Raw genomic sequence first — 19,127 nt, forward strand, 5'->3', positions numbered from 1 at the left:
AGTTTTAAAATAGTTGGTCACACAATACATAGGTAGGACGTTTTTGTTATATAAGGTTTATAAAGAGTTTCCCTTAGATGTATGTGTATCTGATTGATGAAAACATAATTAATTGACAAATTAATTAATTTGATTGTTTAATGATTTGCCTTTAGTGGCTGGTTAGTAAGTGTATAGATGTGTATTTAAATGCAGTCAAGATATGTGTTTTTTGAAGTCTGAAGAAACGTTCTTCGTAACGTGAAAGCGCTTACTGTTTTTATTCTACAATAAAGAGTTGCCGTCAAGCCGTGGAGTGCTTCTTTTATTTCTTAATTCGAATACTGATAAAATAACACATGCAAAAATAATGCCACACCTACAAATATGAAAACAGTTTCACAGCTACTTTATGAAGTAAGCCCAGATTCTGCATGGAACTGAAAATACACAGAGTTCACAACGTTTTGTTCTAGAATGTTCTACTTCACAAGTTTCTGCTATGAATCCTACATACAGTACTGCACATCTTCTATGGCATTCAACACTTGCCATTTAAACAAAATCTCTACCAGTAAAAAGGACTCTTACATGAGCAAGTCAACTCAATCCTGCAGCAGCTCTTTTGGCAAAGAGCTGCTTTACAGTAGCCAACTTTTATCCTGTAGAGAAATGAAGGGAAAACTATTCAGACCTATAAGTAAAAACATGAATATTCACAAGTGTCTTCTTTCATGTACCAAAATCTCTGCCACTCTGAATGACTTGTATCACCAAGTTCATAAATAAAAACTTATTTCAGTTTTGCCCAACCAAAGGTAAATACTAATCAGATATTAAGTTTTTATGACCGATAAGAGTAAAACTCATCTACATCTTATTTGTTTCATGCTTTTTTCTACACACAGTGGCTCATATAAAATGATAACATGTTGGAGAAGATCTTTCTTATCTTCTGACAATACAGCTAGTTGCAACAGTAGGTGCATGTAGCCAGGTAGTTCCCGGAATCACTGCACATCTACTGTGCCTCTGGCACTCAGCGTAGTACAGTGTCTCTAAGCCTATCACATTTCCCCTGAACTCTGCTTTATGCACCAAATCCCTGTCTGACCTTCACTAAGATGATCTGTTGAAGAAGGGAGTCTAGTAAACCATTCTAAAAAAACTGGACAGCAAAGGTAAAAGTTCTGGAAACAGACTTTTAGGAAAAGCTAAAGTAAACAAGATGAAACAAGTCTTATACAGAAACCAGACAAAACAAATTGTAAAGCAATGACTTTTGAATAAAGATGCATGTGAAATATTTACCCTTTCTCCTTGTTCTCCCTTTGGCCCAGGAAATCCAGGAACTCCAACACCAGGAGGCCCCTGAAAAAGAAATGAACATTTACAAAAACAAAGTAGACAGAGGAAAGATATTTCACTTTTTAAATTTATTTCACAAGCTGCCCTTCTTTTTGGGCTCAGAGGATTGTAAAACCCTTTGAGTGAGACAATAAAAATATTTTTTTTAAAACCACATCAGTTTACAAATAATGCTACCACAGGTACTGAAGATATAAAATTCAAACTCACCAAGCCCTGAAACCTAAATTGACAGTATCACACAGGTGAAAAGACTGGCCTGGAAGAGAACTTAAGGGGCTGCTGTGGCCACAGGTAAACTTGGTATCTCAAACATGATAGTTCTGGAATCTATGGTGTAGCTCCATGAATGGACCAGAAAACAAGCATGGTTGTAAGACATCAAGAGTTCTCAAACAGCCTTATTTCTGTATGCTAGACTCTGTGTTTCAGAATCCTGACCTTAATGAGGTTTCTGAACTTGAGCAGTACCCATTGCAGTAGTAATCTAATTACAGCACAGAGAGTTGTCAGCAATCAATCAACTACTCACTAAACCAGCTGCAATCAACAGGATGTACGTCATTATGTCTAGGTAAAAGGTTAGAGGCATTGCCAAAGGCAGCAGTCATTCAGGAGTAAAATAATAACATATTCGTGAAGCACACAGCAGACATCCAACTGCAGGGAGTACTGTTCTTCTATAGATGTAAGTAAATTTAAAAATAATTATTCAAATCAACGTATCTCACACTACCAAAATGTATACGGTAGATATGTTCATCAAAAATAAAACATGAAAAAAAGTAGAATTTAAACAAAATATCAGTGAAAGAGACACATATTTCTATGAAAAACAAATTTAGGAAACAAGTACTCCGTCTACATTAGCAAAGGCTGAAGATATATCAGAATATAAAAACTAGCACTTTGACAGAATTATACATGTCTATGCAAGCAACTTAACTCAAAAGAATAACTGCTGGAAGTAAGGAATCACAGAAGGAAATCTCTCCTTTCATCAGCCTGAATTAATAAATTAAAACAGTATACAGGGCCAATAAACCTTTCCAGAATAAGTTCTTCCCAGGTCATCTTCAACACTAAGGAATAACATGGTGATTAAGCATTTAACATCTCTGCCTCATAGCAGTATACTCAGGGTTCATTCTCAACATCTGGTAACTACATGGAGTGTGCATGTTATCTCCACGTCTTCATGGTTTTTCTCTCTGTATTTCAGATTATTTCCACCACTCAAAAGAATGGTAGTTGATCTGGTTACTCTAAATATATTTACTAGACTGACCAAATAAGTGTGACGGAAAAGGGACTATGATAAACCAGTTCATGTACCTTGTTAAATAAATTAAATTAAAAGCAAGTAAAAGAGACTATAGGGGAAAGTTATTCACATTTATTAGCAAAACCTATAATTACAGATAAAAGAATCATCATATCAGGTATGCTGCCTAGAACTGGGTGAAAGCCCTCGTAGATACTTTTATAAACAAGAGGGGTTATTGGCTTCAGTTTTGTAGAAACATGGGAGTGTTTTATTGGCTAACCATTCCTTTACAAAAATGACAGATTACATCTGAACAGAGACAGGAAATTACTTCATTAAAAACACACACAACAAAATCACCAATTAGTAAGGAGAAAATGCCTTTCTACTCAAAGGTCACAAACTGTACAATTTCTGTTAGAAAGTATAGAAATTAGATTAATGTCAACAAATATCAGACATCCTAGAAAATGCTAATCAATTACTAAAATGTTTTTAAATGCAAATTGCTATTATCACTAAGTAGCACAAAGATGAAGACTGGGGAATCTGTACTGAGATTATACAGCAATTTCTTAGCAAAATAATATATATGAATTTTGACAGAATAAGATTGTATATCAAAACTATACAAAATTAAAAGAAAAAATTGCATCTGTTTTTCTCCAGTCACTACAGCTGATTGCAAAGCAGGACTTTCTTAGGTGTTTCAGAAACAGCTTAATATGATTACACAGTACACCCAACTAATAATAAAATGACAGAAATGGACATCAGAGCTACACATTTGTAAGTAGCAGTGTAAAACAAATAGCATTATTATGACTGGTGATATGAATAAGTCAGTTGTAAAATGAGACTCTAAGGATATTGTTTAATTAGCGCTATTTTCTTCCTACGTACTGATAAATGGTTCCATTATAAACTGGTAAGTTAGTTCTGGGTGAAGATACAACTAACAAACCCAGCTAGTGGAATCTTCATCTGGACAAAGAAAAAACATTTTTTTTTGCATGGGCAACTTTTTTGCATGCTCCCTTGCTTACATATACTAATTCCATGGTCTCATAACTGTAGTCAAAAGGGAAACTTAAGAAAATCTGTTTCACTGCTGGTTCTATTACAGAAACAGCACTAGGAATGATTATTTGAGAAATGGCAAATCGTGAGTTGAAGCTCATCTAAATGTGATTAGAGTTGCAGCCTTATCAATTTTACAGTTGAACAAGATTAAGGAAACTACTGAAATACAACAGCTTATATGAAAACATAAATAACCTCTCTAGGAGGAACAGTATGCAATACTCTGTATGTAAAAGGGAAACGTGTATTACAAATCAAAGGAGAAATACTCCTCCACCCCAAGGTTAAACTGAACATAATGTTATCAATATGAATCTGCAGTTAAAGGTTGATGTGAGATCCTACAATATGACTAAATCTAAACATAAGCATATTTATAAAATTTTTGACTAGAACTTTACAAGAAACATTTTGTAAATGGAAATGGAGGAAGAAGTCTATCAGTAAGATAGCAAATATTTGTTAGACCTTTCTTAAATTCAAAATGCAATCGTTATATCTGTGGAAAAAGTAAACACTATTAGGGCACATCTTTCAACAAGAACAAATCAACTTATCTGAAAGCAAGGAGGTTAAAAATGTACAGATAAATTACTTAAAATGAGAGCTTCTGCTACTATAAATTTTCCTAGTTTCCTAGTTGCTAAGATAGTCTTTTTATACCACTATGATACTTTACATTTTGATATTTTTTTATTGTTCAATTACGTTAAAGACCTTTTTAAATTCTGAGAGATTACTGGAGTTCTAAAAGAATGATAGGTTGTTACAAAGTTTGGCAAAGTGAAGTAGGAATGAGAAACTCTTCTTAATTTACAAAGTGGTAAGAGCAAAAAAGGACCTCTATCCTTATTCATCTTCAGTGAAGTAGACAATTCTAAATCATAAAGTTTTAAAACACTGAGACTTTTAATAGCTTGGAAAAGTTTACATAAGCCATCTATTTTGAAATGATACTTAAGAGAGTGAATTGACAATGACTGCAGTCTAAGTTCTTACTTATTTCTTCTCAGAATGGGTATTAGTATCATAAATTAAATTACGGCACTTTAATACAGGTTTCATCACTGATGAATATAATGGAAACAATGCAATATATATGCCTGAAGATGTTGTCTTAAACAGAAACTGTAATATTTCAAAGAATGTCTTCATTATAAGTGATAGACTTGCACATAATTAAAATTGACACCAAAGTAATGTTCCACAATCTTTATATCAATTGACAATGCCTGGAATACCATGGCCAAACTTCCTAGGATATATTATTTTCTAAAAGAGTTAGCTAACTTAATTTTAAGTTGTTATTCTTGCACCAGTACTCACATTAATTTAATGTATTTAGAAATGTTAATGCAATTATTGTTCGTATAAATTTCTCTAAATCTCCAGTAATTGGATATACAACCAGCAATGCTCATACTTGATATCAACAAAAATATAGTAATTAATAGGCTAATGACTTGCAAAACTTCAGAAAACAATTTAAGTAGATGATCGGTCCTTTAATACTCCTCTAAAACCACTAATCTTAACCAGTTGTTAATTCAGTTTATTATAAAGGTGTTAATTCCTAATTTAATTAATCTGATAATCAACTGATTGTGTGACACAGAATCACATTTCCTGGCTGTGTCTATGTAAACAGCAGAACATGGTAACTAATCATCCAATGCCGTCTTTATGTAACTGTAAACCCACAAAAGACTTGAAAAGCATGAATGAACAGAAACAAAACCATGCTGACAAAAGCAATTATATTCTAAACTATGAGGCTAGAGAGAGGAACAACATCAACTTTCTTGCATAACAGTAGAATGCACGAGGTTTTAGTGCATACAGCTAATGTAAGATTTCTGAGAGATTATATTTTAATAATACATAAACTGATCAGGGATTTCATCTGTTTCATACTGGTACTTTTTAATTTTACATAATGCATAATAAATTTCAGCCTTACAGAATTTAGGAGTTCATTCCCTGAGATGATTAAAGAGTAAGTTAACAACATTAGACAAATCCCTATCTAGCAGGAAAAAAAATATCAAGTCTTTCTAAAATGACATCGTTTCATTAATGGATTTTTATTATAAGTTGCTAATGAATACTGATGATTTTTTTTTACTTAACATACTCACTAAAGGCTGCACTGCTACTCTCAGTGCCACAAAATGATTAAAATTAATTTTCAAAATTCTACAGTTTTGTTAAATCCACTACTAGCAACTTTGATTTTTGTTTTCAATTTTCCTCATATTTTATTTACTTTTTTAAATTTTCCTCATATTTAAATTTATTTGTTTACAATGGAATTCTGCCACCTAGGTTTGTATATTTCCTTTTGCCCTCCACTAGATTTAATCACAGGTATATTACATTGAATGAGGCTAATCCATTATTCCATTGAATGGGGCCATTCATTTTGTTGCAAAACAGCTTCTGACACCTCTCAGCATACCCATAAAAAAAAACTTGGGAGTTCCCTGCACCTTATAGCTTAGGGGGTTGATGCATTCAGCTTCCACTTGCAAAAAACTCTAAGTAGCTTAAACAGACAGAACTTTAAGACTAAGCCTGAAAACTGTCCATGTGGATAAGCAGTTTACCACAGCTAATAAATGCAAGCAAACAAAATAGTTCACCTTTGATTTTTGGTAAAACCTGCTTTAGCAATTTTTCTCTAGACCTCATACAATACATCACTTAAGCATGCCATTCTAATTTTGAGTAAGATATTCTCATCATAGGAATTTCCTTAAGGTGGTATGTTCACAAATTCAACAATTGCTTTAGGAATTGTTGAAATTAAATTAAGAGTCATACATATTACTGATATTATTCCCCGAGCAATCAATTGTGAGATAATTTAGATGTCAAAACAAATGCCTTCTTCCGATCATAGTCTCGGAGGTCCCTCTGCAATTTATTATTTTTTCTGTTGACCAAATCTTTTTCAAAGGCAGATAAACGATCATTCATACTCTGCAAAAATGATTCAAAGGCAGAGTTTGATGTCTCTTTCAAAATGTCTGTACAGACCTTTTTAGTTTCTTCTTTTAGTTTTTGTCTTTTGAGAGTATCCCTCTCAACTAAAATAGACACCCATTCAGTGCAATGCAAGGTACAGATATGGGGCGGCTTTCGCCCCCATGTATGCCAATATTTTTATGGGCCTTGTGGAAAATACACATATATATATATAGTAGTACCTTTTACAAATCACATGTCAAAAGGTACTTCAGGTACATTGACGATCTTATTTTCATTTGTAAAGGAGGTCAGGATAAGGCACAATCATTTACTGAATATTAGAAAATAGATTCTGTGTGTGAATAAAAGTTTTATGGTTTTATTGTGAATTGATTCCTGTTTTTTTTGTGGTGGATTATAATGTTATCTACCTTATTTGACATAATACATTTAATTCCCACATTGCATTATTTAAATCTCCATTAAAATCAACATATACTTGAATTTATTTTACATGATACCTTAGGAGAAGTGAAGCCTGGACTAAAAAAGAAAAGTCAAAATAATCTCTCTTATATCATTAAAATATGTTTTTTATCCAAGTGAGAAAATGTATATTCCATCCTGAAAAAAATTAATTAAATCTACTAAATTTTAACTACTAAAATGCACACACTACTTTCATGGCAAAAATGCTATCAAAACTTTAAACTACTAAATGAATGACCAATAAACTCACTAGGAGAATATACAAGTAATAAATAATTTGTTTTGATACATAATGTGAAAGTTAACACAAAGAAATGTTTTAAAATACATACATGAAGCAGAGATGTGCATATATATAATATAAAACTGCATATAGAACACTAACAAAGATATTCTATTCAAAATGATAGGCAACCTCACTGCATTCACAACAGGATGTTTAACTATTTATAAAGATTAGCACAGCAGTTTAATTTTTCTGAAAAAAAGTTTCCAATAATCATGATAAGAATGAAATCACAAATGATGATGTTGCTAAAGCATTAGAAATATACATTCACAACACTTTTGGTTCTGATAGCAATCAAATACTAAACTCAAAGAAAGTGGACTGGAATTTGAAGAACCTATAGAAAAGGCAGATGTACTTGAAGACTGTAAACAATACAACTGTGGTTGTTATACAGACTATAAAAGGAGAGAAACTGTATTGTTATTTTTACACCTAGGTCAGTAGTGTCTTAAGTAAGAACATGCTACAATTATTTAAAAATACATGAAATAAAACATTTAGTAAACAGCACCACATATATTTATTTACATGGATAGGTTCTAGGACATCAATTACAAGCACAATTACAATAATTACAATCAGTATGACAATAATATTAGTGCACTGACAGAAATGAATAGATATCTATTTTGATTTCAGTACATACATACATACATATAAATATTTCAAGCATGGGCATTAATGCCCTTCTAGCTTGCCAATATACCAAAACACTTGTTCCCATAACAAGTGTCCAGGCTGTTCTTAAAAATATCTGAACTAGTATTTGCTTTAATGTAATTTGGTAGTCTGTTCCATGCATCAGCTAATCTGTCAGAGAACCAATTAGTACACTTCTCATTCCTACAGAATCTTCTACATAGGTTGTCTGATGATTCTCTAGTACGTTTTGATAACTCCAAACATTCCCAGAGGTAGTTGTAATGCCCTGTATACCTGAATAAGATTTCCTCTTAGATATCTGTAAGAGACATTATACAAGTTCAGATATTTTATTCTTTCATAATAACTGAAATTTTCACATCCATAGATGCTCTTGGTATATTTCCACAGTACTCTTTCCGGTTTACTCATGCTTGTTTTTTTATAGGGTTTCCATATTGTTATTCCATACTCAAGTTTGGGTCTAATGTAACTAACAATGACTTAATTATTTTTGATTTCCTTGACTTTATAAATCTTTTTATAGAGCCTATAGTTCTATAGCTATACTTAACCAATTGGTTGACATGATTAGAAAAACTCATAGCTGAATCTACCCATATACCCAGGCCCTTAAATGAGTCTACGCTTTCAATCACTATGTGCTGTATTAAATATTCACCTTTCAATTTATGTTTCCCAAATCTCATATGCTTAGTTTTTGATATATTTATCAGCATATTATTCTGCTGTGCCCAAATGATCAATTTAGTCAAGTTATTTTCCAGTCATGCCTTATATGTCACATATGTAACCCGTTTACCCAATTTCAGGTCATCTGCGTATAGACTGTAGAACATCTCAGATGAGAAAGGTAGGTGAAAGATACAATCTAAAGAAGTAAGGGCCTAGGACAGAGCCCTGTGGGCCACCCTGACTACACCTGTCAAGTTACTGTATGATACTTGCCATGTCCTATTTGTAAGCCATGCAGCTATCCATCTTATCAAGAGCACATCAATACCTAGTTGTAATAATTTATTGATCAATGATTTGCATTTGACCCTGTCAAACGCTCAAGCTAAATCTATATAAATTGCATCACAGCACAATTCTGCATTCATAGCTGTTATTATATTGTTATAGAACAGCATGTTACAGGTGGTAATACATCTGTTTTCAACATATACATGTTGATATATTGTTTCAAGTCCAAGCTATCCAGTTCTGACAATAATTTACCCAGTATTACCTTCTCCATTATTTTCCCACAACATGAAAGTAGACTTAAGGGTCTATATAACTCTGGATTTGTCCTACTCCCCCTTCCCTTAAAGACAGGTTTAATAAGCATGTATCCAATCTTGAGGCATCTTCCCATATTTATATGACCTAGTGAATAATAGATATAATGGTACTGTAAGCTCTTGCTGAAGTGCTCTCAAGTAATTTTTTACTAATTCTGTCTCCTCCCTGTGCTTTGTTTGGATCCAGTTTGTGCAGTCTTTTTCAATATAATCTGTTGTGTCTGAGAATAAATTTTAGAATCTGCACACAGTTTATCAATTTGTGCGTCTTTACTCCTTCCACATCTTATGTATCTAAAAAAAGGTTTCTTATTAAGCTCAATATCTTTATATAAAATCGCTTCAAATTTTTCTTGATCTTGTCTCACACTATGCTTAATGTGTTTGCCCAGCTTGTTTATTTCAGTTTTCAAAGTTGTAGTTCGACCTCTCTTCCATTTCTTATATTTTTTGTCTCTCACCTTAATCAGATATCTTGCTCTTATGGAAATATATCCCCCGATGTTGTATGACTAGATCCTGATGTTAAACATTTTTTGATTTTTTGCATTCAATTTCTCTTTCAAGACTTTCCACATTCCATCTGCAGTTTTTCCACTGAACACCTCACTCCAGTTAATTTTACATAGTGATTGTTTTGCTTCCATATAATCTGTAATTAACCTTCTGTGCATTGGCTTAGATTTCAGTTTGGCAGAATTATCTAGCAACAAATTAACCTTTATAACCCCATGATCTCTGCACATCAATGGCGTTAAAACTTGTCTTGAAGTTACAGTAATTTCTTTGGGAACACAAACAATGTCTAGTATGTTCCATCCCTGGTAGGTTTTTAACAATCTGAAGTAATTATTGTCCCTGAATATATGCTGTGAATAATTCCTTACTAACGTTGCTGACTCAATATTATTTCACTCTGGTTCTGGTAAATTTAAGTCCTCAGCTAATATTATTCTTCCATCATGTGTTTCAGGTTACCAAGGCACCAAGGCTATGACCTTTTACTAATGGAAACAGTCTGTGTTAGGACAAAGGTGAACTTCTGTTAGTTTATAGTGACTTGACAGGGTATGCTTCCAATTGAGAGCCATAACCAAGCAAGGCTTTTTTTGCACATCACAATGACTATCACCTTGTAAACAACGTGAGTGCAAAGGAATGACAGAATTAAAACTTTTTTTACTGAAGGTGACGGCAGACCAGAGTAACCAAAATAACGTCCTGTGAGTCAGTCATACAGTGATAGCACTGTATCTCACCTCAGAGAGCTGCCACCCAGAAATTATCTTACTGAGCATGCTCAGTAAAGGTGTTGAAGTATATGTATAGTACTTAACCCTCCCACTTATGTTTAGAAAAGCAAAGAGTGGGAAACATATTCCTTATTCTCATTTAAAGAAATATGGTGTGTTTCTGCTTTGAAAAGCACAGTCTGGGTCTTTTCAGAAGCTCTGTGGAAAATATCTCTGGCCTCCTGATGGAACTGTTTTTTGAGCAGTACCTAACAGTTTTAAGCTATGGCTATTTAAGACCACATCCAGAAGTAGCTCTGAAATGCACTTCATTTAATAGAGTGATATGATTTTTAGCATCCAAAAGTGCATCTGCTCCACAGTTTCACTTCTACTTTTTCATTGGCTTGATAACAGCTCTAATGAGCTAATAACTTCATGGAGCTCATAGTCAAACACACCAATAGATTTGCGAATACTCTGTGAACCACTGAGGTAAACGACAGAGCCATTTTGCTGTTGTCTGTTTGATTCTAAGTCACACCGGGCCGGGGTTCACATTACAAAGTTTCCCCAAGGATGTGTTAGTCTGCTTGATGATCCATCCATGTCTGTGGGTAACTTACCTTATCAGTTCAAATACCTTCATCTTGCTGTGTTGATTTGATTGCTTCTGTGTAAGCAGGGGGCGACACACTGAAGTGGAATAACAGTTTTAAAATGAGACCAAGATAATCTTTTTCAGTCTTCAATTTGAGTCTTACAGCCTTGGATCTTGTTGTATTATGTGCAACTGAACTTGTAGCATCCTTAAAAATGCAGTAACTCTGTCTTAACAAATATATAGCAAGCTTATCTGAAATAAGCTTACTGTAATATCATTAATGTACAATGACGTAATAATGCCAGTAGTTGTGTATGTTATTGTTACACTAGTGCTGTATGTAGATTCTGAAATTAAAATAGTATGAGACTCTGAAAGCCTCAAAATGATAAACAACTGCATAAACATGGCTAGTTTGTTTCAGAAACTCTTTGATGTAATCCTTAAAGAAACACACTGAACATTAATTACTAATTCAATTTGTTGCGTTATAAAATGGAATTTGTCATTGCCTTGGTGCCTTTCTATGAACCTATGAAATTGAAAGCATAATAGCCTCTAAATCCATTTAATAGTAAATGATACTCAAGTCCAAAGTTGACTGGTTCTTTTTATGACATGTCATAGAGCAGTTTTGATACAGTTCTGATGCATTTATGCAGCTGTTCTCATGTGCATGAATTTGTCAATAAAGGATTCCACATAAGCAGTGGTTTCATCGAGTTGGAAGGGGATGTTCCACCATAGGGGTTTATTTTTAAATTTGGTATTGTATTTACTTTGGAGGTTGACAGATGCATCTATGCAACTATTCAGCTATTCACATGTGCATAGAATTTGCTGGTAAAAGATTCCACAGACGTAACGCATCTGTAAGCACCACAAGGGTCCTAATTTTACAAGTCTTGCCCTCTAAGAGGGCACAATTATGCATTATGCTCTAGCATATCAGGATTGTGAATTTACACATAAGCAAATTTTAAGCGCTATGGTTTTGTATTCTTTGCTATGACTTTTGATGGTCTCTTGTTATGGTTTTGAAAACAAAGAGGTTGAGAGGTATGCATCCAGAACCAACCAGTGCACGGTTATGGTTCTCCAGGCTGATAAAGCCTGTAAGAAGCAGCCTCCGAGGGCTGCAATGGCAACAAACCATCTGCTCTGCTTGTACCAGGTAAGAAAATAGTAAATTATTGCACTGAAAAGGTAAATAAATACATGGAGAGATACTGCAAAGGATGATAGCTCATAAGCAAACTCCAATCCCTTCAAGCACTCTTTACCCTGAAAACACTCATATATATGCATCATTATGGAGACCTGGTTCAGGACTATTGACAGCATCCCATCAGAGCAGGATTTCAATGCCTACTACATGTTCAGATCAACCACACAAGATGAAGGCACTAAATGTAGCAGTGTCTCCATATTAGCAAAATAACACTTCAATTCACATCCAGACTAGCTAAGCAAGATAACAATCTGGAACTCCCACCATGTCCAACTTACTATTAAAAAGAGACCTCTTATCACATCATGGCTAACTATAGGACCCCCTCTATGTCCCTCTCAGCCCATAACTCCTACCAAGCTAGTATGAAGTCACTGTGCATTAAGCCAAATGCCATTTTCCTTGGGGATTTTAACTATTCCTCCCTTAACTGGGAGAAGTATACATCCTCTAACACGTATGCTCAGAGATTCTGGACTTCATCAATACAAACTCTCTGGACCAGTTCATCCACATCTCAACCAAAAGCAATAAAATCTTGGAATTGGTCCTCACTAATATGGGACATCTTCTCCCTACCAATTCTAACTTCCTTCCTGGTCAAATTGGTCTTCAAAGCAGACACATTCACCTTAAGACTGAACCCAGAAGCATCCTCAAATACCATACTATTCAGAGATTATGCCAAGGATAACCTACTGAAAATGAATGATGATCTGGATAAATTCAACATCCCCTTCCAACCTCATAAACCCACTGCTTATGTGGACTCCTGTGCTGATAAATTCTATGCACATGTGAACAGTTGCACCCACAAGTCAATGAAATCAGTGATTATGGTTATTTCACTGTAGTAGTACTGAGATGATGAACCAAGGTAGCAATAAATTAAATTAGTGAGCCTCTGAGCCCACCCTGAATCTCTGAAACTGCCTGAGTGTTGCAACAATCATAATATGGAGACATGTCTCCTTACAATTCTGCAGACATGAATGATGGCAAGAATGAAGCACTGAAGTGTGTAGTACATTCTGCACTTCCAGTAAAGATTAAGATTCTTGAGCTCCAAGACAGGATACTAACATGTTTGCTTTTGTACTGCAGCCTTTCTGAGTAGAATCTTTGCCTCATATCTCAACAGAAGCAGATGCCCAACAGTGGTGGCAAAGATTGAGCCTCTATAGAGTGCTTCTGTTGCACCAGCTATATCACTCATTTGTTCCTGATTGACAATTCCTAAGTGGTGGACAATCAGAAGAAATAACACCCCGTGCACCAATTGCCTGAAGCCCAGAGGTTGCTAGATGGATACATATACAATTAAAGGCCAGGCTATGGCTATCTTGTGACACTCATTATTTTACTTTATGCTGAGAGGAAGACCTGACTTTTAATTCTTAGGTTCTAAAACCAAGGTACCCTGGTAGTCCTAGAGATGTTGGTACTGTTTCTTGTTCTCCTTTTTCTTTTGAATAAAGTACAAGATGTCTAAACCCTTTTCAGATGGTACTGTGTATGCACCATTTTTATTTTAGCTTGATATTTTTTCTTCCCAGTCAGTCCTTTATTTTTCTGACAATAGGGGCCATTCAGGCCATTTTACTTTAGATATTATGAGAACACAGATAGCCACAGCCAAGGATGCCTCCACAGGATCACCTCATAAAACATCCCTAGGTCAAAATAGTTAAACTAGGACTGTTCATCTGGCATACCATTTAATAACCTATTCTGTGTCTCCTTATCTTCCAGGACTCTCAGTGGCTGACTTCATATCTTTGAGTGCATGGGTGTACCTCACTACACCATCCCAAGATTTGCTTATGCAAATTCAGAAAATGACAGAGAACTATGCTTTCTTCATCCGGTGATTAGGACTGGGAATCCATGTCCAGGATAATTTAGTGAGGTGCTTCTCCTTAACCAACTATTGGGCCACTCAGTAAGAAGTCAAACTGAAACAGGTATGCTTAGTTAGAAAATGAGAATGACTCTAGTGGCAAGTACTTGTTGCTGACCACATTGGGATGACACAGAATCTTTTTTCAGAGCCTTCCATGGTTGTTTTAATGTCTACTTCAGGGTGGGAAACCTGGGGAACCAGCTATTCAGGTGAATCTGGACTGTCCATTACTTTAAAAGCATGACCTGTGCTTGGTCCTGGATCATGTTCTTAAAGATAGCCATTTTATATTGGTCCAAAAAGTACAGTTTTGTACCTACCATAAATGTAGATGTTCGAGTGCTAATACAGCTGCAGTCATAACAGATGGGTTTTCCTGCTGTCAGGCGGGTCCTCGGTCGGCCGAATTCCAAAGTCTTGGTCGGGCGTCTGTTGTCGTCACTTCTTCCCTGACGTCAGTGCGACAGGGGTATAAAAGAACCAGCCGACGCCATTTTCTTCAGTTTTTCTTACCCCAGATGTCAGGTGCCCCCAGAAGGAAGGCAATACATAAATTTATGCAACAATGCAATGCAGTATAATAAAAAAAAAAGTAGTTGCAAGCAAATACACTATAAAAGAATACCCCAATCAGGTTGTATGAGGAGGTGTTAGCCATTAGGCCTGTTCCAGAGGGGAAGGAGGGAGGGAAACTTGAACTGCAGCTGTATTAGCACTTGAACATCTACATTTATGGTAGGTACAAAACTGTACTATGTTCATCGTGCATACAGCTGCAGTCATAACAGATGGGTAGAATCCCAAAGCTAAAATAAGGGTGGTAGGCACTAGGTGGAACTAGGAGGAGCCAGGATACCCTGCAAAACTGCAGTGGCAAAATCAGCTCTAGATATGGAGTATAAAGGCAGGTGATAGTGCTTGGAGAAAGTATGCACAGAACTCCAAGTGGCAGCTTCCAAAATATCTTTGGTAGGAACCCCCCTGAGGAAAGCTGCAGAGGTAGCTGTGGCCCTAGTGGAGTGAGACCTTATGCCTGCAGGTACAGTTTTATGATGAAGAGAGTAACAAAAGCGTATGCAGTGGGCTATCCACTTTGAGATTGTCTGTTTGGAAATAGGCTTCCCTTGAGCCCCTGTAGCATAGGACACAAAGAGTTGCTCTGATTTTCTGAAAGGCTTTGTCCTGTCCAAATAATAACGTAGTTGCCTGAAATAAAGAATGTAGTAGCCTCTCCCCTTTGTTTTGAGGATTGGGGTAAAAGGTAGGTAAGTGAATAGCCTGATTCAAGGCTACCCTGGATACTACCTTTGGCATAAAGGAAGTGGTCTGTATGAAACTCTGTCCTGATGGAAAATTATGAAAGGTTGCACAGCCATGAGGGCTTGTAGTTGAGAAACCCTGCGAGCTGAGGTGATAGCCAACAGGAAGGCTGTTTTCCAGGACAAATATTGTAGTTCTGATGAGGCAGCTGGCTCGAAAGGAGGCAACGTCAGTTTCTCTAGAATGAAATTGAGATCCCAAGCAGGCACTGGTTGTTTCCTTGGGGGTTTAATATTCTTAGCCCCTCTGAGGAACTGTCTTAAGAGAGGGTGAGAGAATAAAGGTGGATCAGTGTTGTATTCTGCAGAAATGGCTGAGGCATGGATTTTGATGGAAGAGAATGAAAGTCCACTGCTTAGCATCTCAGCTAGGTACTGTAATATTAGAGGTAAATTCAATATTCCAGGGTTCTGGCCCTTTTTCTCATTCCAAGCACAAAACCGTTTCCATTTGGCAGATTAGGCTTTTCTAGTAGAAGGTCTTCTGGCCTCCAAAATGACATCCTGTACCTCCTAGGAGAGTAGGGTTTGTTGTGATTTTAAGGAATCTTCCATGTGGCTAGATTGAGTGTTTTCAGCTGACTGTGAAGAGTTTGAAGTTGTGCTGAGTCAGTAGAAGAGGCATTAGAGGCAGGATCCATGGTGGGGAATGCGTCAGGCTCCACAGGAGTGGGTACCAGTGTTGCCTTGGCCAGTCTGGAGTGATGAGAATCATCTGTGGTCTGTCTGCTCTGGTTTTTAATAGAACTTTGGGCAGCAGAGGAAGAGGTGGAAAGGCATAAACTGTCATTGTTGTCCAACTGAAAGAGAGTGCGTCCACTTTCCAGGCCTGTGGATGAAAGGTCCTTGCGCAGAATTTTGCCAATTGGTGATTTCTTTGTGAGGCAAAGAGATCTATGTCTGGCCTTCCCCATGCTTGAATTATCTTTGAAAAAACTTTAGGATGCAACTTTCATTCATGTGGCTCTGTCATATTTCTGCTTAGGTTGTCTGCCAGCATGTTTTCCTTGCCTGGCAGGAACTGTGCTTGAAGCTCGATTTGCAATTCTAGAGCCAAGAGGCATGGCTAGCCTGCATAGAGGGTATGAATGGGTTCCTCCCTGTTTGTTTATGTACCACATTACTGTGGTATTGTCTGTCCTTATCAATAGCTGGCCTGGATGCAGCAGGTCTTTGAAAGCTATAATAGCATTTATTACTGCTAGCATTTCCTTTTGATTGATGTGTAGGTGCTTTTCCTTTTGGGACCATCTGCCCTGAATGCACCGATTTGTCATGTGCATCCCCCAGGCATAATCCGAGGCATCTGTTGTGATGATTTGGCTTGCTTGAGGCTTGCAGAATGGGAGACCTGTGTTTCTTTGGCATGCTTGAGCCCACCACAGAAATTCCTTTTGAAGACATGGAATTAGTGGTAATATTGTTTCCAAGCTGTGGCTGTGCTGAGACCATAGGTTTTTCAGGTACCATTGAAGTTTCCTCATATGCAGCTTTGCACATGGGATTAGAAGGATGCAAGATGCCATGAATCCCAGAGCCTGCAGGATTTTCCTTGCAGTCAGCCTGGTGAAAGTTGCCATTTTTCTGAAGTATTGAGTTAGTTGCCCTTGTTTCTCTGGCGTGAGGTAGGCCATCTGGGTGTTTGTATCCAAGTTGACACCCAGGAAAACACTACCACAGTCCCAGATCTAGTTTGTCCGCATATATACATACAGACACACACGCTGCTTATATAACATCGCCAGATGAAACCATTCAATCTCTTCAAGGAGGGGGGGTATTAGGAATGGTAGTGATGGATCAGAGATGGATCTAAACATCTGAAGTTATGGTGGTACAGCAACAAAAAGATCTATCTGCATCCCCTATCTCGCCGATCTGACTGATAGGACACAGCTAGCACTGGGTGGCTCACTGGTGGCTGGGAAAACACGTGGTACAGTACTGAACCTGGCAATGCTGATGCCTACATCCAACATCCAATTTATGATGAAGGGTGGGTATGTTGGACCAAGTAACAAGCAGCACAAATCTCAGAAAGAGCGAAGCGAGCTTGGAATGAAAAGCAATAGTAGCCATAGCTCTGGTAGAGTGAGGAAACTCTTCAGAGGTAGTTGGCGCTAAGAAAAGCAGAAGACAGATATTATTTTTTTAATGCAGCAGCCCCGGAGAAGAAAGGGGAAAATGTTACGGGTAAACAAAACAAGAAGATCACGAGGGCGCAGGATGAAAAACTGGAGGTCTTAACAGTAGCACCTTTAATAGAAAGTTTTGCATAGGTGAAGGGGTGTTGTCGTCCCGACTGATGAATCAGACGATCCGGAGTTAGATCCAAAAACCAGGATGTCCACAGCATGTTTCTTCAGGTAGGGAAAAACCATACCTGGAGAGGAGCCAATCAAATTAAGTATCATTGTGGACCCCAATTGAGAAGCTTTCTGGATGACTTTGGGGCACTTTGTGTTTTGTGGTGTTGCAAATTGTGGTCACGGGGTCCCCCCATTTTCTGAAACCTGAGCTGCTACTGTTTACGTTCAGGGACCACTTTCGAGGAGAGAGAATCGTCCTGCTTAATCAATTTCTCATGGAATCGCTATCAAGAACGTGAGCTGGTTCCTACAGCCCGCCCATTCCCTCACTCTCCTCTCTTCAAGGGGTAAGAAGATCTGGTCCCCTTTTGTGTTTGAATACCAGACCACCCGACATGTTGTCTGTGTGGATATGACCTTTTAAAGTTTGAATCGATAGGAGAAGAAGAACGCCCGCATCAATTCTGAGTCTATCTCTGCCCTATGAACCTTATGCGCTGAGAGGGCAGCAAGACAGACTTTGACCAGGCTGAAGAGAGATTCGGTCGATTCGCGGTCTCCCCCTCTGCGGCCCCGCCTCTCACTCTCCGGCGGCCTCTCAGAAAAAAATTCCCCGCCCCTCTGCCTGCTCTGTGGCGGTAAGAGTGTCTAACCTTAGGTCCATACAAAAGAGGACCCAAAGGGGGCGTCGGCGAAGGAAGACTTGATCATGGACGAGTTTCGAGGTAAGGGTAATAGATAGCTGAGAGCTAACCGACTGGGCTAGCTGCTCAGTATCTGGTGCGCCCTCGACAAACCAACCCCCACGCCCGCGAGACGGGAGAGATCCAGGGAGGCGAGGAGCGAGCCCCAAAGGCCTTGAGCACGCACTGATCAGCAGAGGGGGTTTTGGATATCCAGCGCCCTCGTGTTGGAGGATAGGAGGAGGTGGGGGACTCAGTGGGGTAGGGACAGGAACTGCCAAAAGGCTGCCTAGGACAAGACCCAGTCTCCACCCCCAGGAACCAGGGAAGGTGCCGTGGCCGAGAGATGGCCGTGAGAGCTTAAGGCACTCCTCATAGCTAGCTCTGGACCGGTGTCCTGAATCCCAGGAGTCCCCCCCCGAACCATGATAGCAGGCAGAAGAGGACCC

At 37.6% G+C, this 19,127-nt stretch overlaps 1 protein-coding gene across 3 annotated transcripts in view; it reads right to left on the reverse strand.

Moving 5' to 3' along the window:
- The window catches only part of LOC122807296 (collagen alpha-1(VII) chain-like), a gene marked incomplete at its 5' end in the record, with an annotated part of 1,562,855 nt that overhangs the window by 1,184,042 nt on the left and 359,686 nt on the right, over nt 1–19,127 (reverse strand). For all 3 annotated transcript variants that reach the window (XM_044078425.1, XM_044078422.1, XM_044078423.1), the window contains 1 exon segment: nt 1,291–1,350. In XM_044078425.1, the coding sequence (XP_043934360.1) occupies nt 1,291–1,350 (60 nt within the window).

Source organism: Protopterus annectens, chromosome 7.part0 (assembly GCF_019279795.1).
Source record: "Protopterus annectens isolate FY-2018-M chromosome 7.part0, PAN1.0, whole genome shotgun sequence".
In the NCBI taxonomy this organism is placed as follows: Eukaryota; Metazoa; Chordata; order Ceratodontiformes; family Protopteridae; genus Protopterus; species Protopterus annectens.